The sequence below is a fragment of the Natator depressus genome, chromosome 5 (assembly GCF_965152275.1).
Source record: "Natator depressus isolate rNatDep1 chromosome 5, rNatDep2.hap1, whole genome shotgun sequence".
Taxonomy (NCBI): Eukaryota; Metazoa; Chordata; order Testudines; family Cheloniidae; genus Natator; species Natator depressus.
Window position 1 is genome coordinate 124,266,956 of NC_134238.1, and position 21,209 is coordinate 124,288,164.

At 44.5% G+C, this 21,209-nt stretch overlaps 1 protein-coding gene across 1 annotated transcript in view; it reads right to left on the reverse strand.

Moving 5' to 3' along the window:
• The window catches only part of LOC141987806 (cysteine-rich protein 1-like), a 53,143-nt gene that overhangs the window by 18,665 nt on the left and 13,269 nt on the right, over positions 1–21,209 (reverse strand). The window contains exon 2 of the mRNA XM_074953576.1: positions 4,687–4,781. Within this exon, the coding sequence (XP_074809677.1) occupies positions 4,687–4,781 (95 nt within the window). The remainder of the gene's footprint in view (positions 1–4,686; positions 4,782–21,209) is intronic.

Genomic DNA, 21,209 nt, shown 5'->3' on the forward strand with positions numbered 1-21,209 from the left:
AGCCCATACTTCTTTAACTTGCTGGCAAGAATACTGTGGGAGACTGTGTCAAAAGCTTTGCTAAAGTCAAGGAACAACACATCCACCGCTTTCGCCTCATCCACAGAGCCAGTTATCTCATCATAGAAGGCAATTAGATTAGTCAGGCATGACTTGCCCTTGCTGAATCCATGCTGACTGTTCCTGATCACTTTCCTCTCCTCTAAGTGCTTCAGAATTGATTCCTTGAGGACCTGCTCCATGATTTTTCCAGGGACTGAAGTGAGGCTGACTGGCATGTAGTTCCCAGGATCCTCCTTCTTCCCTTTTTTAAAGATGGGCATTACATTAGCCTTTTTCCAGTCGTCCGGGACTTCCCCCGATCGCCATGAGTTTTCAAAGATAATGGCCAATGGCTCTGCAATCACATCCGCCAACTCCTTTAGCACTCTCAGATGCAGCGCGTCTGGCCCCATGGACATGTGCACGTCCAGCTTTTCTAAATAGTCCTGAACCAATTCTTTCTCCACAGAGGGCTGGTCACCTCCTCCCCATGCTGTGCTGCCCAGTGCAGCAGTCTGGGAGCTGACCTTGTTTGTGAAGACAGAGGCAAAACAAGCATTGAGTACATTAGCTTTTTCCACCTCCTCTGTCACTAGGTTGCCTCCCTCATTCGGTAAGGGGCCCACACTTTCCTTGACTTTCTTCTTGTTGCTAACATACCTGAAGAAACCCTTCTTGTTACTCTTAATATCTCTTGCTAGCTGCAACTCCAGGTGTGATTTGGCCTTCCTGATTTCACTCCTGCAAGCCCAAGCAATATTTTTATACTCTTCCCTGGTCATTTGTCCAATCTGCCACTTCTTGTAACCTTCTTTTTTGTGTTTAAGATCAGCTAGGATTTCACTGTGAAGCCAAGCTGGTCACCTGCCATATTTACTATTCTTTCTACACATCGGGATGGTTTGTCCCTGTAACCTCAATAAGGATTCTTTAAAATACAGCTAGTTCTCCTGGACTCCTTTCCCCCTCATGTTATTCTCCCAGGGGATCCTGCCCATCAGTTCCCTGAGGGGGTCAAAGTCTGCTTTTCTGAAGTCCAGGGTCCATATTCTGCTGCTCTCCTTTCTTCCTTGTGTCAGGATCCTGAACTCAACCATCTCATGGTCACTGCCTCCCAGGTTCCCATCCACTTTTGTTTCCCCCACTAATTCTTCCCGGTTTGTGAGCAGCAGGTCAAGAAGAGCTCTGCCCCTAGTTGGTTCCTCCAGCACTTGCACCAGGAAATTGTCCCCTACACTTTCCAAAAACTTCCTGGATTGTCTGTGCACCGCTGTATTACTCTCCCAGCAGATAGCAGGGTGATTGAAGTCTCCCATGAGAACCAGGGCCTGCGATCTAGTAGCTTCTGCGAGTTGCCGGAAGAAAGCCTCGTCCACCTCATCCCCCTGGTCCAGTGGTCTATAGCAGACTCCCACCACGACATCACCCTCGTTGCTCACACTTTTAAACTTAATCCAGAGACACTCAGGTTTTTCTGCAGTTTCATACTTGAGCTCTGAGCAGTCATACTGCTCCCTTACATACAGTGCAACTCCCCCACCTTTTCTGCCCTGCCTGTCCTTCCTGAACAGTTTATATCCATCCATGACAGTACTCCAGTCATGTGAGTTATCCCACCAAGTCTCTGTTACTCCAATCACATCATAATTCCTTGACTGTGCCAGGACTTCCAGTTCTCCCTGCTTGTTTCCCAGGCTTCTTGCATTTGTGTATAGGCACTTGAGATAACTCGCTGATCGTCCCTCTTTCTCAGTATCAGACAGGAGCCCTGCCCTCTTGCACGCTCCTGCTCGTGCTTCCTCCCAGTATCCCACTTCCCCACTTACTTCAGGGCTTTGGTCTCCTTCCCCCGGTGAACCTAGTTTAAAGCCCTCCTCACTAGGTTAGCCAGCCTGCTTGCGAAGATGCTCTTCCCTCTCTTCGTTAAGTGGAGCCCGTCTCTGCCTAGCACTCCTCCTTCTTGGAACACCATCCCATGGTCAAAGAATCGAAAGCCTTCTCTCCGACACCACCTGCGTAGCCATTCGTTGACTTCCATGATTCCACGAGTAGTTTTTAGGTTAAACAAACCAGTTCCTTCCATCTCTCCTAGTAGAGACTCAAGACTCATTTTCGTTGCTCTTCTTTGAACCCTCTCTTTTTTGGTATCTTTTTTGAAGCTCGGACAGAACTACACAGAGAGAATTCCAGATGAAAAGAAGATAGCTAACTTATCCTTAGAGCTGGTCAAAAGTCAGAATTTCCCTCCATGGCAAATTCCAACATTTTGACATTTCCTTTCATTGAGAAACGTTCACATTTCCCGTGAAACAATTTTTTTTGTGGGGGGGAACTTGTTTGGGGCCAATCAAAACATTTTGTTTCAATAAAATCTAATCCACAAGGGGTCCAGGACCATGGCCCGAGGCTCTTAGGCTGATTTTGACATTTTAAAAAGTGCATAATATACAGGTGCCAGAACAGCTGAGTGAGGAGTAGGTCTGGGCTCAGCCAATTGTTACTGTCCTCGAGCAGGGGGAAATCAGGCTGGGGATTGTTCTTCATTAGGCTGTTTTAGGGGAGGGGTGACGTACATATCACCTTAGACACAAGAAGTTCACATGAGACAGACACAGATCAGGCTCCCACCAGCTTCCCACTTCTGCCTAGTCAGCAAGCAGAATTTGGCTCTGATCACGTATTAAGGGGAATGTGCTGGCTGAGCTGCCCAGGTTACTGTGTGTTAGCGACAACATCGTCCTAGTACCTTCCCCTTACCCAGATCATCACCACAGCCCTTTGGGTAAGAACCTGAAAGATCTCTTGGCCTTTCTGATTCATGAACTTGCAGAAAGCGAGGAAGGGCTGTGCCGTTTGTAGCACAAAGCCAGGCAGGTCTGCGGCAGCATGCACCGCCATCTTCGTTTGTCTCAGTGATTGGAGATTTGAAGAGTGTGGCAGTAGGCTAATTCTGATTTTAGAGAAGAGGAGCATATGGTTGGGCATGTTGCAGAATCAGAAACTGCATGCAGATACATGACAGCTCTTGGGTGTCTTGTATAAATCAGATCCTGTATGCAGAATCTGTCACGGGGCAGTACTGCAGGCAAATAAAGAGCAGCTCTCTCTGGCTACCCTGAGATACCATCCACTGCGGATGTGGGCAGGTGCATGCAGGCACGGGCAGGCTCTGCTGCATGCCCACAGAGACCCACTCCTGCACACCCCTGCCTGCACTGGGACTTGGAAGCAGGGACACATTAAGGCATAGGCAGCCTGGGGTTCCAGCTCCTGGAATCATGTAATGACATCTGAATCCTAGTATTAATTTAAAAATTGTTTCTAGCCCTGATGGATAGTAAGAAGAGCTTGAAACTGTGGCCTGAGACTGCAGAGAGCCTGAGACAATTGCTCTGAGAGAGGGAACTGCCCCGGTAATCTCAAAGGATTATTTATTTTGAAATCCACTGCTCTTGGGACCCCTGCTGATCTCCCTCTACTCGAGGAGTGGCGGTATCTTTGAAAATACAGCCCCAGCTGTCTAAATCCCTTTTGAAAGAGGGACTTAGGCTCTGAAATCATTTAGTGGCTAGCTGCACTTGGCCAGCCAACCAGTTACACAAAGCTCCTTTCCATTTCTCCCCACCTCCCGCATTTGAGGAACACCTCAACCCTCTCCAAAAACCCATCCCATCGATTTTGCAGCATCCCTAAAGGGTCATTGACTTTGGGTTAGACTAGGAAAATCTTCCCAAGAGTTCACTCCCTGATGCTCAGGGGCAGTCTTCAAAAGCAGGGCTCTCAGCTCTATTGCTTGAGGTACGTCAAACCACAGCTGTGCCGCGCTCCCCTCCCCCGGTGGTGCTCACAGGCTGCCGCTTCAGATCCGAGTCTGTGTAGACCTGGGCAGGAAATGGTTTTCCCATCCCAGGAAAATTTTCACCTCCTGAATTGTGATGAAAATCGTGATCTCAAATTTTCCCACCTGTCAAGCCCCCAATTTTTTTTTATAATTCGTCTCATTCAAAAACATTTCATTTAAAGTTTGATTTTTTAAAATTGTTGTTAGCATAAATTTCTAACCAAAAAGTGTTTCTGAACTGGAATTTTTCATTCTGAAAATGTCGACACGAGTCGTGTGGACAAGTTCAAAATTTCTTTTCTCCAACCAATTTTTTGAGATGAGCAAGTCATCGAAACTGGCCCTTGCCTGTGAACGGTTTTGGGTTGGACAAATTGGTATTTTCTGATGAAAAAACATTTCGCTGAAAAATTCCTGCCAGGCTCTACTAGTGTGTACGGTACCATGTGCAACCTGTACTCTATCTCAACACACTCACCCCCGTCCACCTCCCCACACCGGCGTATGACAGACACACGATAGTTTGTCTTTATCGCTGTGGCAAGCTGGATATTTTTAGTAAATGGTGATGCTACCCTGGTGCTGTAATAGTTCTAATCTGTCTGCTGTTCTCAGTGCATGTCCACTTTCTACCAGCCTTTATCTCCCCTCTATCACACTGAAAAAACTTCTAAGCGGATTGCATGCAGCCTTCATTGCATCCCAGTGCGAACCAGCCCTTTGAAATGGGATCAGGAGACGGATTATTGTGGTCATGCAGTAACTCATTGAGGCAGGCAGATAAGAGACAGTTCGTTTCCTACCTCTGCGTGCTGGCCGGGGCTGAGCTGCCGTTTGCACTGGTAACACTTCAGACAAAGGGGATGATAGTCTTTGCCTAGAGAACGCTTCCTCTCAGCTGTTAAGAGAAGAAAAAGGTATGAGTAATTATACTCCAAGCACCTCATTAATAGTGGAACATATGTGAAATGGGTCTTTGATCTGTGGAATTACTTGCCAAGGAAGAGGGAAGAGTGAGACTCTTTTTCTCAAATCAAAGCCGTGGTAGAATCTTTAATACAGGGACAATTTGGCTTTTTCCTGTGAGTTGGTTTCAACAGCACTACTGTGGCTCTGTCTTTTTGAAGTTTACTCTTTCTAAACTTTACACATTGGAAATTTCACACCTAACCAGGACGAAAATTGCCTTTCTTCTTCGCTTCAATCAAATGTAGGGTTTGGGAGGTTTTTTGTTTTTTTTTCATCTTTGGCAGGATTTCTGTCCCAGGTCACACATTGTTTAGTGTAGATGCTTTTTTGGTTTGTGTTTGAGCTGAGAATAAAAAGGCACGCAGGGAGACACATAATGCAGTCAGCTTGGGTACCTAGTTGTCTTATTATTATTTAGAATTTTACTCTGAGGCAATTATGTATTTTGTTCTTGTGTCATAAAATTGCTAAAGGGAGAGAGCAGTACTTATTAAGTCCCCATGCAGAATATGATCAAACACAGAGATAACACCTGACAGCTCAGGATCAGGCTGAATGCATGGCTTGATGCAAACATTCTTGTGGGAGTGGATCAAGAAAATCAGGACAACCCTTAGCCACATATTGCATTTCAGGAAACATACAAATGTGTTTTATTTACCTTCCCTGTGGAGCTGTCAGACAATTATTGGGCATTTATTTCCCTGGTATATTTTCCCTGTAGAGGGGCTTTGATCCTGGTACATTATAGTCATCTGTATAAGGCCACAAGGAATGCCAGCCAATAGTAATAATAAATATCTCACATTTGGAAGGCACCTTTTTATCCCTACGGATCTCACTGGGCTATGTAAACTGTGTTTCTCCCCATTTCTGAAATTCTCCCCACTCCATTAATTTAGCCAGCTCTGGGGAGGAATATAGTGTCTGTTTAACAGCACACAGCAACCTTACACAATGGTTACAGGAAGAAGACTGAAACAGCAGTGGGAAGTTAGATGGGCAGAATATTTGAGTTGGATTTAAATCGGGAAACCAGGGTTAACATCTCTACCCCTGTGAAAAGGGCAATAGGAGCTTTACTCATCACAAGCACTGAGGGTTTCCATTTAAGAGATGGTTTCTCGGTTTCTCTAGCAACACAGTGGGGAGCTAGTTCAGTACTGATCCAGTGCCCGATTTTGCACTTGACAGCACTTTCTGCATAGTCAGTTTCCCCTGGTGTATACTGTATGTGTGTGTTTCGCACCCCAAGAGGGGGAATGTGATTCTAAACCCACAAACGTTAGCAGGGAATTTGGGGGCAAGACCTAGAACAACTTGTACATCTTTTTTTAAAAAATGGCTGGATTTCAAGTTACTGGTGTCCCTTTAATGTCACAGGATAGATTCTGTCCTCTCTTACAGAGTGATACTAGTGACTCCTGTGAAGTCCAGGAGGAAAATTGCAGCTTTAGATCCAAATTCCCTTTAACTCTGGAAAAGGTTGGACTCTGATCCAAACCCCATGGCTCAGGCATGTTGGGCTGAAGCTGGAATCTGGATGGGACCAGAGTGGTAGCTTGAATTTGGTGAAATGTGGTTCTAGATATGAACCTGGCGACATGGGCCCATATCCAGCCAAAACCTGGAATAACTCTATTCCACGGCCGCTGAATGCTGGCTAGGGAGCTTTATGGACCGACACAGAGCGGCAGAATTTCTGCGGAGCAGTAAGAATGCCCCAGCACATCCCCATTCCTCTGGCATGTCCCCACCGCTTTCCTCCAGCATGCCCCTGCTCAACCCTGGATCACCCCATGCAGCAGGGCTCCTGCAGAGGCCACACAGTGCTGGTAATGATGAACTGGGCCCCTAGAGTTTAACTGATCCAAGTAGGGCTTGGAATTATTCAAACTCTCACAAGTGCAGGTGCTAACCTGGAGGCCTGACTAAGGCCAGGATGAAGTTTGGCACCAGTCATTTAAGAGTGTAACCTGAAACAGGGCTGCAGCCAGATGACAACAGAGGCCATGAGTGGTGCCCAGTCATTACATTGATCCCATTGGCAGCCCCTTAAAGCTCCTTCCTGGATGGTGCTAAATTAAGCCTGGGATGGGTTACATGTAATCCCTGCATTTTCTAGCCTGACCAGTTTTTATTTCTGATTCCCACTGGGTTGGTGCACTGGGAGGGGAGAAGGAACAATCTTCACGCAAACAATCTCCTTGCACGTTGCTCTTCTCCACTGGTCACATGTCAAATTGGTCACATTGGTGATGTGTCCACTCAACAGGATTAGTGCAGATCAGGGCTTAGCAAGAGGGCCCCCGCCTGTCTCTCTCTCACTTCAATCCCTGGGCAATCCCCAGGTGAGTTCCACCAGCACAGTTTATTTCAGTCATTCTGGCTCTCGCGTCTCCTGAGCACTGGCATTGGAGGTGGCTGTGACGGGCGCAGAAACCCACCCCTTCCAATATGGGAAGGGCGGTATTCCTAACCCTGCAGATTTGTCCATGACAACCACATGGGCAGTAGCAGGTATATCAGTTCTGAAGCACTTCTGGTTTCCCTTGTAGTAATATCCCACGGTCACCTTCGTAATACCCTGCAGTTACCGTACCTCTAGTACCGTAATTAATAAAGTATCATGCGTCCCAATCCCCACTTTAACTACTTCCTATTAAAGCAGAAGCTACAGGATTCATCAGGCTCAAATTGCGTGGTGCCTAAATTAGGAGCCACTGTTAAGAAAGTGCATTGTAAGTCATTGCAAGCCAACAAACGCGCTCCGCCAGCAGTGGCTATCTTTGGAGAGGGATGGACAGGGGCATACGTGTTTGAACTAGTGTACTACCAACAAAGGGAGGTGGTGTTGGCTAATGGATAGCATGCCGGACTGGGACTCGGCAGACCAGGCTTCTATTCCCGGTAACCTTTGACAAGTTGCATCATTCCTCTGTGCCTCAGTTTCCTCATCTGCATAATGGGGACAATGATACTGACCTCTTTTGTAAAGCGTTTTGAGATCTCCTGATGAAAAATGTTATAAAGACCTCGGTAGTAATAGTATTAATTAGCACAGACCTCTCTGCAAACAGGCAGATTCTGAGCAACCACTTCTAGCAAAGTACAAATGCACACATGACCTAGGGGGAATGGAAAGGATCCCCCTCCCCACTTCGTGTTGTGCTGGTTGAAGCAGCTTTCATAAATCAGATCGTACATCTCGGGTTGTTTGGTAGACGAGATCCTAAAGCAGGATTTTTAGATGTATCCCAGAAGGGACGAGCAAGATGAGATGACCCTTCAGACTCCTCTTTATTTTAAACATTCATATTGTGGCTAATGCATGTCATCCCTTCAGCCGCTGAATCCCATTTACTGGACTGAATGCTCCATTTGCTGACTTTGCTGTCACATCGGACTTTTTCAGAACAGTGGAACAGAATCCTGTCACTTTGCAGCACAAGGACACGCTGCTGGAAGGCAAAGCCTTGCTTGACACAAACCCCAGGAGAAAAGAGGTGCATGCATTATGCCATAATAATATGCTCGACAAACCTCCACTGAGTCAAATGCCCTCAATTGTTGTCTCGCCAGCTATTGCCGGCCAAAGAAGTGGAAGAGTATTTGGCCAAATGTGAAATAAACAGATGTTTCTTGACAAAATATTTAAAAATTAATCAGTATTTCAGTGGGATGGCCATTAAAGCCAAGCTGTCATGGAAGTTAAGGGCTTCAAGAGTACAGACAAAACCTCCCCTGCACCTTTCTTTGGACTATGCAGTGGAATTTGAGCAGGTCTTTTCATGCCACGTTCCCGCACTTCCCCCGCATAAAATGCATACGTTTTTGCCCCAAAGCAGCAGGAAAAATTCAAGCCTGCCTACCAAGATCCAATTAACTTCACAAGGGTGTCTCCTCCAGGGCAACCACTGAGATCTTCTGTCATGACACCAGGCAAAAGTGGTAAACCTCACCACGGCATTTTTTTAGGTTCCATTGTGCACAGCTATAATTATGCAATTGTCTGTGAGTGCTTACAGTGAAACTACGGATGCGAACTACAGAAGCGTAAGTTTTTACTACAGTGGATCAGGTCCAGGGTGGATAAAAATGTATTATTTTTTTTAACAAATCAAAAAAATCCTATTTTTTTATTTAAATTGGATTTTTGAGGAAAAAAACTATCTAAAGATAGTTTTAATTAAGATGCATTATAGCTCAAAGATATCGCATCATGGAATAGGGATTATAAATTCTCATTCTATAGTATAAGACAATATATTCGTGTAATGTTTAAGAAAAGTTTTGTAAATTAGTTCCAATAGTTCATGGATTAGGGGCCCAAAGTTATGGGGTTCCAGGGGCTACTGTATAGATTGTTTAGGTTAATCTTTCTATCTACCAAATGAGATTCAGTGCTCAATCTAGAAGATACCATCAGAGATGCTTAGTTTTGCAGTTCTCAAACTGGATTTGTGTCTCCAGAGATAACATGCTTGTTAACAGCAAAAATGTTTTAAAATAAATAAATAATATATAGAGATGAGAAATAACAGACCTCAACCCTATTGTCCCTCTGCAAATGTGTGTACACAGAGTCAATCCCTTATCTCTCTCTAAAAGTGCAGAGTTTCAAAAAGTTCAATGGATAGAAGATTGTTGGAGGCAGAATAGATCTGGACAAGGAGAAGAAGTTTGAAGATAAATTTGAGAAGGGAGGGACAGGCAGTAGAAACAAAAGTGAAACTGTTTGAGCAGCATATTCCAGAAGTCTTGAGGTCTTTCTGAGTGTAGCCTTCATTGATTTGAGTTCTACCATACCATTCTCTCACTAGAAGGGAAAACCTATAATGGCAGCAGGCCGTAAAAGAGACCCAGTTTGGGAATATTTTAATGAAGTTCCTCTACCTGTGGGTAAGACAGGCACGCCTGCAAAATGCAAACAGTGCAACAAAGAAATGCAAGGCCTGGTTGCCCGAATGAAACAATATCTTGAGAAGTGTTCCTTCTCAAGAGGAAGCTGCGTTGAAGATGGTGAAAGGAACAGGTCTGAACATGCAGGCTCTTCAGGTTGGTAAACTTTTTTATTTCATACTTCTTTCTTAAGGACTGCCTGTCTTCCTTCTGGACTATTCTTGAATTCTCATGTTTGAGCAAAAAATATAGTTGTTACTCTATGGTACTATCAATTTTAGATGCAGTCGTGATAAAAAATAAATAGCGGAAATAGGCAGATCTTCCTTGTACAATTTCACCTTTAAAGTAGTACTGAGTGTCAGTGAATGCAGTGAGTAATACTAAATGAGCAGTATGGTAATATAATTAAATAACTGCATTGACTTATTTTGTTTAGGGGAATCCATCCTCAACATACAGGATTCTGAAGACTATCCAGCTTCAAGATCACCATCATTTTCTATAGTTTCAGCGTTTTCTGCCAATGATAGTGTTTCAGTCACATCATCTATGTCACATAGCCACAGTATGTCACCTGTAGCAAAAAGAAAAAAAATCTCCATCATCCAGAAACAACCATAGATAAGTTTGTGATAAGAACCAGCAGATTACAAAAAGAGGTAATTGATGAAAAAATTGCCCGGTTGGTTTATGCAACAAACTCTCCTTTCTGTATGATTGAGAACCCACATTTTATTAACATGGTTCAGTCATTAAGACCAGGATACGGTCCACCCAACAGAGCAGATGTCACAGGCAAATTTCTGGATAAAGTGTATGAAAGAGAAATTGAACAGTGTGCAAAATTGAACAGTGTGCAATTTCTACAGGGTGCAATTGTTAACCTGAGTCTTGATGGGTGGAGCAATGTTCACAATGATCCTGTTGTATGTGCTTGTGTGACAACAGTAGAAGGGAATGTCTTCCTTACAGAAACAATTGCTACACCAGGAAATGCACACACAGCAGAATACTTACAAGAAGTAGCAGAAAAAGCTATAACCAACTGAAAAAAATTTCAAATGTCTAGCATGCAGCTTGGTCACAGACAATGCTGCAAATATATCCAAGATGAGAAGAAATTATTTAGAAAGAGAGTGACGAGAGTCCCAAGCTAATAACATACGGTTGCAGTGCTCATTTGATGCACCTCCTAGACAAAGACTTCAGTGTTCCATAAATAAAGGCTAATGTTGTTGAAATTGCAAAATACTTCCATAACAACCACTTTGCAGCAGCTGCTCTGAAAAAAGTGGGAGGAACCAAGCTAACTCTCCCACAAGACGTGCGATGGAACTCAGTAGTGGACTGTTTTGAGCTCTGTATCAAGAACTCACGTAATCTGATGACAGTTTGTGAACAAAATCCTGAACGAATAGATGGCCCTGTCACAGCCAAAGTTCTCAACATTGGACTTAAGAGAAATGTTGAACACATGCTGAGTACCCTGAAGCCTATTTCTGTAGCCTTGAACAAAATGCAGGGAAATAGCTGTTTTATTGCTGACGCTGCTGAATTATAGAAGGGACTGAGTGAGATCGTAAAAAGAGGAATATGCAATGACAGAGTTAAACTACAAGCACCATCTCCAGCTCATTTTCTTGCAAATATTCTCAGTACTTGGTACTAGGGTCAAACCTTAACTGTTGAAGAAGAGGAGTTGGCTATGACATGGACATCCAGCAATCATCCCTTCATAATGCCAACTATAATAAACTTTAGAGCTAAGGGTAAACCGTTCAAGAAATATATGTTTGCTGATGATGTTTTAAAGAAAGTCACACCAGTGAACTGGTGGAAGTTACTTAAGCACTTGGATTCAGAGACTGTTGAAGTGATAAACTCACTTTTAACAACAGTAGCTTCTTCTGCCGGTGTAGAAAGAACATTTTCTTCCTTTGGACTAATTCATTCCAAATTGAGAAATTGTTTGGGACCTGAAAAAGCAGGAAAGCTTGTTTTCCTTTTCCAGATTATGAACAAACAGGAAAATGAAGGTGAAGATGACTGAGTTAGCTGCAGAAGCCAATAGTTTAAGTTTCTCATGTTGACTTGGCTGACATCGTCAATTTAATTTTTGTTTTTAAAAAATATATATTTCATTTGACTATTTTAGTTAAAAACAATTTTAACAAAAACAAACTTGAATGTTTAACTAAATTCAAAAATTCATATGCTAGTTTTGTTAAAATATTATATGTTTGCTGTTGAAGAAAAAAATCCAGAATACATAATGTTGTTGTTGTTTAGTTAAATAAAACAATTTAAATGTCTGTCTGGTGATGTTCTCCTCCTAATACAGCATGGCAAGAAAATCCTCCAAATATTAATGATTAGCCTGTTGAATTGGAGATAGTTCACCTCCCAATGACTTCATAAATATCTGCTTCAATTACCTTTGGTAAATGAAATAACCAAATAATCCTTCATTTTCTGATATAGCTGTAAAACTAATCTGAAAAGTTTTCAAAATAAATCACTTTAAAAATGGATAGTGTGTACCTTCTAAAAATGAAACCTACATCTATCTCTGAGTTGTGAAGAATATGTATTAAGGTTATAACAACCAACAGTAATGCACTTTTATGTAGAAAACCATGATTAAATCGAGTCTTCCTGACTAGTGATTTAAATCATGATTTAAATCAATTTGATTTAAATCAAATCCATCCTGATCAGGTCATTGGTGGAATGGTGCACTGAGAGGAGGAATGGTCCTCTGGTTAACACACTAGCCGAGGAGTTGGTAGTCCTGTGTTCACTGCTCTGGCACAGACTTCCTGGGTAACCTTAGGCAAGTCACTTAGCCTCTGTGTGTTTTGTTTCCCCATGTGTAAAACTGGGATAATAACATTTCTTGCCCTTCCTGGGGTGTTGGGAAGATAACTACATTAAAGATTGTGAAGCGCTTTGAAATCCACTGATGAAAAGTACCATATAAGAGCTAGGTGTTATTACTGAGTCTAATAGAATGAGTGAGCAATATGTGATGCTTTGGAGAAAGGTGGAAAAAAAACCCAATTCAAGTGCATCTAGTCACTGGTGCAATTGTATAGGGGAATGTGGGGAAATTCCTTCCTTGGGGCCCCAATTCAGCCAGGTGCTTAAGCGCATCCCCAACTTCAATTGCATGACTTCAGTGGGCCTGCTCACATGCTTAAATACCTGTTTGAATTGGAGCCTGACAGCTGCCTGTAGCAAACACATTAAGCATACGGTTCGATTAGCCAGATCATAACACAGCAAGCTATTAGACCAGGCTGAACAATGCTGAAATTTCAATTAAATATTTCACTGAAATTTTGATGAGGAAATAGGAAAAAATTCTCACTATATTTCCAGCCCATTTTTCAACTGTCTCTATTTACTATAAATATTGCTGACCCTGAAATTATCCATCCCTTTTAAAAGCCCACGACTTATTTGACAGAGCTGAGTGACTGACACTAAATAATTTTGTCGCCTTTATTTCTGTGTACATATTTTCTGCGAACGGATCATGAAATGCTCCCAAATTTCTTCAGTAAATAATTTTCAGTCTGCAGATGGTTCGCAATAAACTATTCACCAGTGTTTTGGTTAGTTATGTAAGCGATGTGGCGTTGTTTCCAGCCCCTGATTTGACAGCGCATTTAGCGAATAATACAGTGTGAATGGGGAATTTTCATTGAATTCACTCTCTCAGTTTTGCTCTCAATGAGTGTTTGAGCAGCCAAGCTTCACATTCGATGTTCACAAGCATTCTCACTGGCTGAGCTCAAATGCACACATGTTAATGGAAAGGGAACATAAAAAGGTCATGAATACATGAAAGCCACATGTAATTTGGAATTCAAATAAGGATGCATTGCATCTTCCCCTATCTGCCCTCCTCCCAATATTTGCTTAGCTCTAGTGTTTGACTCCGTTATCCATTGCACTGTATAGTATTTGAGAGGGAACAGTATCAGAATTTTACAGCTTAGTGCACCTCCTGACAGCTGTGAAATGTACTGCTTTGAGCTCTTCATCCCTCTGCAGTTTGAGTCACTTGCCATCATCTCCTCTGCTTAGAGCAATTTATGGGAGAGCCTAAATGTGGAAAAGCCAGTCAAAGCACAGAGCATGGGAAAGACTGACTATATAAGGCATTCAGAATCTGGTAGTTTGCTCTGTAGATGAAAACGGCCCATGAATGTAACTGGATAGAGAGTCGGGAACGATGTGACTATAATAACTTTCTTGTTTCACACTCCTCTGTTAGAACCTTCTGGTCTCCTTTGATGTGCATAAAAAAGGGGAGGCCAAGTCTAATATCAAGAAATGGGATCATCATGGGACAATGGTAAAAATGCCAGAAAGAGGGATTCTAGAAATGAACAAGGATCTCTATGAGAATAAGGAAACCAGAATTATCCCTAAAGCTTCCATGTCTCTCTGCTGCACTGTAGAAATTCTTCCCCATGCCTGCAATAGCTTCCTGCAACAGACTTAAAGAAACAGTACCTGTATCCTCACAGGAACCAAAATAATTACCAGGAAAATAGATTTCTCATAGAGTTACTACAGTCCACACATACCGTGGCTCATAATTGTACCTTGCATACGGTTTCTGAAGCTTAGCAGGACACCATGAAAATTAGGTCATTTCTCAGCCCTCTAAGAAGACAGATTATTATTTGCTGCTAATTGAGGCACATAATAAAAACCATCTTGAGAATCTGTATTTGCTTCCGGAGTTTTAAGTAGAGCTATCTGGAAATGTTTTGTGGAACGATTTTTTTTCTTTTTTTTTTTTTTTTTTGCCAAAAATGGCTTTTTGACCACATTTATTTATTCATTCATTTATTGTTTTGGTGGAAATTTTTTATTTTGGTTAAACATTTCAGGTGTTTCGATGAAAAACGAATCCAAAACCTGAACATTTTTCAGCAAAATATTTCTGGTTTTGATTTGGATTTCAGTGAAGATTTTCCATTTTGGGGTTTGGAAAAATGGGTTTGACTGTTTGTTGCTTTTTGGTGTTGGTTTTTCATTAAAAACAATTGAAATGCTTTCACGGGAAATGGGTTGGGGGATGTGGGATGAGAATGGACATTTTCTCTACATTTTGTGCAAAAACTAAATGGCATTTTCCATCCAGGTCAAGTTGTAACATTCTTCGGTGAGATTTGTTAACAGTGTCAGCTTCATGTTCTTAAACAGCCTAGTTTAAATGAGCTGTCAATGAGTGCCCCTCACCCTCCATTTTCCAGAGACCAATCTCTTGCTAGGCAAGGCTGCTTTTTAACACTCGGCCTCCATGTTTCGCCCCAACATGTATGTAACCGTAGTCAAGACTGAGCCACTGCAACCTTTCTGCTTGCTGGCTGAAACGTTCACTTCAGGGTAGGGTTAAAGCTTGGGGCTGTTAACTTCAGTGAGGCTAGACTGTGGACTATCTGAGCTTCTCTACACAGGAGAAAGTGACTGGAAGGGCTATTCTACAATAACTATTCCGCTCTAGTTAGTCCAGAATAAGTCCCCATGTGGACTCTTTATCCCAGAATAAAAGTGACCATGGAGGCAAAGTAATTATTCTGGAATAGCATCACTTTGATTCTGGAACGGAGTGCCACACAGACTTAAAAAGACCAGGCCGTGTGCAGAGATCAAGAATTGTTTCAAAAATGCTCAGTGTTGTATGGGTGGGGTTTTTTGCATATTATTAGACATAATTCATTAAAAAGAAATGATGGTTTAGAAAAAATGATGAACTTGCTATAGCAAGGTATCTGCATTGCCCAGTAAATACATAGCACTGCTATAGTGTAGTATGTGTATTGTACAGTAAATATGTAATGCCCTGCAGTAGTACAGCATATGCCTTGCACTATAAATACATGCATACGTAGCATAGTACGTACATTGCTTCAGCGCGGTATATGCATGGTGCAGCATGGTACATTGCTTCAGCACAATAACGTGGCAATCATGAAGCATTGTACTGGAATGCGATCCAGTGACTTGCATTGATTTTAATGGGATCCATGTGGCTAAAATTCCATACAATGAATTGCAAATGTTTACCTCCATCTTTTTCTGGCACTTGTCAATATACAGCAGTTTACCCTGTAATCCATTAAATCTCAGTTTCTGTTTGACTCTTGATGGCTAAGGTCCCACTAATTAATGTTTGCAATGTGCAGAAAGCTATAATAATTTCAAGAACGACTGTGTTTATTCCGTATTACTGCTAGCCGATAGTATACAAGCAGCCTGATTTCACTTCCACTTATTTAAATCAGGACTAACTCTACTGAAGGTGATAGGGTTACAGATCAGAACTGGCCTAGTGTATGTACACTGGTTTTGTTAATGGCTGATACTTTATTCTAATATACAGCCCACTTGGAGATATGCAGACCTCTCTTAGTGACCGAACTCTGCTGCCATCCCGACCCTTTGCCAGGAAAGCCCTGATGTTGTAGCAGGATGTCCACTAAGACCGATGGACGGTTTAAGCACATGGCCATTCTTTTCTTAAATGGGTGCACTGTATGCGACATTTATTGTTATGATTTGTATTGCGGTAGTGCCTAGCAGCCCAGCCCTGGCCCCACTGTGCTAGGTGCTGTGCAAACACGGAGCAAAAAGACAGTGCCTGCTCCAAGCAGTTTACCCCTCTGTTGTCTCATTCTCATATTGTACAGCCAGGCTGATGGGGGGGCACAAGGAAGCAATGAGACACCATTAGTCATGTACCAATCCTCTGCCATGGTAGGTTGTTGCACATTATGGTAACCCGCTTGGAGAAGAAGCCTCTGTAATATCTGCTCTGCTGTGTTCATCCATCTCAGCAACCTCTCATTTCATCAGCCCTCTTGGTCCCTCGGACAGCCTGCTAGGCCAGGGCCATGCTAGAGGAGAAATAGCATTGATGTGGGACTGGATTAGCCTTACAGTGGAAATGAGATACCTAGTTACAAAGAAAGAGACCTAGTGGCTAGAGCTTTACACTAGGACTCAGGAGACCTGGGTTCTGTTCCTGGCTCCGTCACTAGCCTGTTGTGTGACCATGGGCAAGTTGTGTCAGCTGACTGTGCCTCAGTATACGCATCTGTGAAACGGATATAACAACACTGACCTCCTTTGTAAAGCTCTCCCTAAGAGCTAGGTGTTATTTTTACCAGCTAACCTGCTAGGTGACTTAGGCAAGTCTTTTCTCTCTCTGTGCTTCTGTTTCCCGTTGTCTGTCTTCTCCATGTGGATCATAGGCTCTTCAAGGCAGAGACTGTCTGTTACTGTGTGTCTGTACAGCCCCTAGCACGTTCGGGCCCATAGCCACGACAGTACAAATAATAATCCCGTTTGGTAAACAGGGGCATTGTTTTCCTGCTGTCATTTTTGAGATACTCTCTGCACCCCCAGGGGGCTTTGTATTTAGGGAAGATGATGGAAGACTCAGAGAACAGCAGGACAGAGCAGAATTCAACTTGGAGCTAGAGAATCTGGTTTCCTGGAGGGTGTCCTAGGTCATCAAGTGAAGGTGCAGGGGTTTGCTAAGACGCAGATCAAGGAGTGGGCCTATGTGACTTATACAAATCAGAGTAATAAGGAAACCGGTTCCTTCAAGAGCTACATTGTGAAGAAGATGAACCTCAGTTATACAGCTAAAGTCGGTAGTTATGTGCCAAACTGCAAATGCAGTTTGCTTCCCTACACAGCAACTTACAGCATGGCAGGCTTGAGACGCCAAACTATTGAGCCCCTATATTGTGAGGAGATATGGGACCTGTTTCTTTAAATTCATAGGCGGAAGCCAGTCAGGAGCGGGTTAAGGAAACTCTGCAGTGAAATGCAGAATGACAGAGTGGCTTTAGCGATCACACTTATTCCTTAGTGCAAAAAGTTCCTTGTTCAGTGTTAGAAAAAAAGTGATTTTCTGTGAGTCTTTACTCCTGTCACATGAACATGCAAAGACTGAAAATTGCATTTTCAGCTAAACCCTATTGTCCAATGAAAAATCTTTTCACCAAAAATGTTCAGCCAGCCCAATGGATGAGATTCTTTAACTGAGTCCCTGACCTTAGTCAATGCCTTTATATAGCTACGTCATTATGGAGCATGAAGCCATCTGCAATGGCTTCCTTGCTTTCCTGCAACCCAAGTTACTGAGGGATTTAGCTGATTTTGACAGCATCTGGAACCAAAAGACACAGCAAGCGGGTGAGAAGGAATTTCGATCCTGCTAATGGGACATCTACCTTCAGAATCCACTGAAACTCTAAAGGATGAATTTTTTTAACTCCTGTGGAGGAACAAGGATTTCAACATCTACCTTTAGAATCTACTGAAAGCTGAGGAGTCTGCCAGGTGTATGGCAGAGCAGAATTTGAAGCAGGAAGGTGAGTGCTCACTGCAACACCCAAGAACTACACTCACCTCACTACTCTGCTGCACACTCCCTTTTGTCAGGGACCCACAGCTGAGCCCAGCTGATTCAGCTAATGAACCTGGCCCCCCGATTGGCTGAAAATACCAGCAGGCACATTCTTAAACCCTGTAGCAGGGCTATCTACTTAATACTGTTCTGTGCTCCTAGCTATGTATCTGGTCTGCTTTCCTTTTGAAAGTCTGGCTCTGATTCTTAGCTTCTGGCTCTGCTATGCTCCCTAGACTTGGTAATTTGGCTCTTGATCTGGGCTCTGGCCACTAAGACAACCTCCCACCCTGACCATTAAGTAGGACTGTCCTACATCCAGTCTCTTACAGCTTGGCCAAGTCACTTAGTCTCTCTGTGCCTTGATTTTACATTTGTAAAATGGGCATAATAGCTCTGCCCTGCCTCACAGGGGTGTTGTAAAAATAAATGCACAAATATAGGCAATGTGTTCACGTTATACAGTGATGGAAGCCCTATAAGAACCTAGATCAATAGAGTGCCCCAGACCCTCCTCACTGAAATAAATGGTGTGATGTTGATTTACACCGGCTGAGGGTCTGGTGCTGTGAGGTTGGAATACTGCTGACTTGAGCATAATTAGAAGCATTGGTGGCCACACAGTGAAAAGCTCCATGTGCTATCACCAGGCACCGTGCTTCCCCATTTTTTTCCTTTTGCAGTTACTTGCTGATTGATAATGAAGCTGTTTAATGCTGATAGCAAAACTCCATCAGTGGCTCTGTCCCATCCCCTTGCTTCCAGTGTGATGCAGTGGGACTTATTAAATGCACAATGCATCACACACTTAGGGGAAAAAAACCCTTCCCTTCATTTGCTAAATTGCAAGGCATGCTGCAGCCGTGCTCAGCAAAGAACATTCCCATCGCCCTAGGGAAAAGGCTGCTCAGAACAACCTGCGCGTGTGGGTGCCCTTGGTGAGGGGAAGCATTAGTATGTCAGCGCAGTTCTCAGCAGGAGCTCATTTGCATGAGGAGTCTGTAGAGGGCTCCTCTCCCTATCGAATGAAATCCAGCAGCGAGGGTAACACAACGAAAATGAATAGACTCTGAACTTTAGAGCTTCCTGCTCTAACATTAGTGTTCTCCACAGAAAGGCCTAGCGGGTGGTGTGGGATCCCAAAGGTACTTGGTCACTCACGCTCTTTAGGGCACGTGTTTTCCCCCTCCTGTGTTTTCCTGCTCCACTTAGCAACTTCCGCCATCAGATCCCTGCTGTCTGAGGAAGCAGGGAAAGCTGCTTCATGCAAAGTCGAGGACGGGCCAGCAAACCGTGTCACTGAGCATACATAGGGTACGACGTAGCCAGGCGCAGGTCACTTAGGCAGTCAAAGGGCATTGTCTCTGCAGGAGCAAGGGGCTAGCAGTGGTGGGAATAGGTGCAAGGGCCGGCTCAGTACACAGATGCCTTGTGCTGAGTCTGTCAGGTGCTTTTTTGGTCTCGGCTTTAGCCCAGATGGGCCAGATTCTGGTTCCTGTACCTATGTTGAATAGCACTTGGTCCATTCCTTTCAACAGCAGGGTACTGTACTTCTCATCTGGAGTAAAGGGAAGGGCGTCTGGCTTTCTGAATGTGATCCCCCAGCTAATGACTGCAATGTGGGGTGAGTTAGCCACAGTTCTCATTCCCAGCATAGCTGGGGTGGTGTCTTAGCCAGTCTGTTAGCCAGGATGCATGAGAACGGGTGTTTAGAATGTGCTTCCAGTCATAAAGTGATCCCCAGCCACGGAGGAAAGCAATCCCCCCTTATCTTCCTCATGTCCACTTCTATTGCTGTTCTCTCTCACCATGTAAATCAGCCTGGAGTCCGTTAAACAGCTTACCTGTCACGCCCCGACTGACCTACGGCAACTAGGAATGCCAGCAGCAAAGCCTGATTCCACATTGCTTTGCTATGCAAAGCAGTATCATACTCTACCAGATCAGGATGGTGGTGTTTTCGCACCTGCTTTGCACAGACCTAAATGATTGCCCAAGGAAGGGGGTGGGGCGGGAGGGGAGTAGGAGCATATTTTACATCCCATACTGGTAACCAGTGCATAAATTATCAAGAGTGACAGGAGAAGCTACACCAGAAAGCTCTCTGCTGCTCCAGAATAAATGTCCACTGTACCCAGCAATAGCCATCACTCTTCGTGAATGCAACAACCATGAGTTCTATGTGTGCGCATCAGAAAATGAATGGCCCTTCTCCATGAGAGAGAGCAATTCAGCATCTATGTGCACTCCTTACACTGCACCGCATTTGTTGGTTACACTCCACCCGCTGGTCTGCACTGGCCGCGGCCCCTTTACGCTGCGCGGCAGTGACCGGCGCACTCCGCTCCCTGCTCTGCACTGGCCGCGGCCCCTTTACGCTGCGCGGCAGTGACCGGCGCACTCCGCTCCCTGCTCTGCACTGGCCGCGGCCCCTTTACGCTGCGCGGCAGTGACCGACGCACTCCGCTCCCTGCTCTGCACTGGCCGCGGCCCCTTTACGCTGCGCGGCAGTGACCGGCGCACTCCACTCCCTGCTCTGCACTGGCCGCGGCCCCTTTACGCTGCGCGGCAGTGACCGACGCACTCCGCTCCCTGCTCTGCACTGGCCGCGGCCCCTTTACGCTGCGCGGCAGTTACCGGCGCACTCCGCTTCCTGCTCTGAACTGGCCGCGGCCCCTTTACGCTGCACGGCAGTGACCGGCGCACTCTGCTCCCTACTCTGAACTGGCCGCGGCCCCTTTACGCTGCGCGGCAGTGACCGGCGCACTCTGCTCCCTGCTCTGCACTGGCCGCGGCCCCTTTACGCTGCGCGGCAGTTACCGGCGCACTCCGCTCCCTGCTCTGCACTGGCTGCGGCCCTTTTACGCTGCGCGGCAGTGACCGGCGCACTCCGCTCCCTGCTCTGCACTGGCCGCGACCCCTTTACGCTGCGCGGCAGTTACCGGCGCACTCCGCTTCCTGCTCTGCACTGGCCGCGGCCCTTTTACGCTGCGCGGCAGTGACCGGCACACT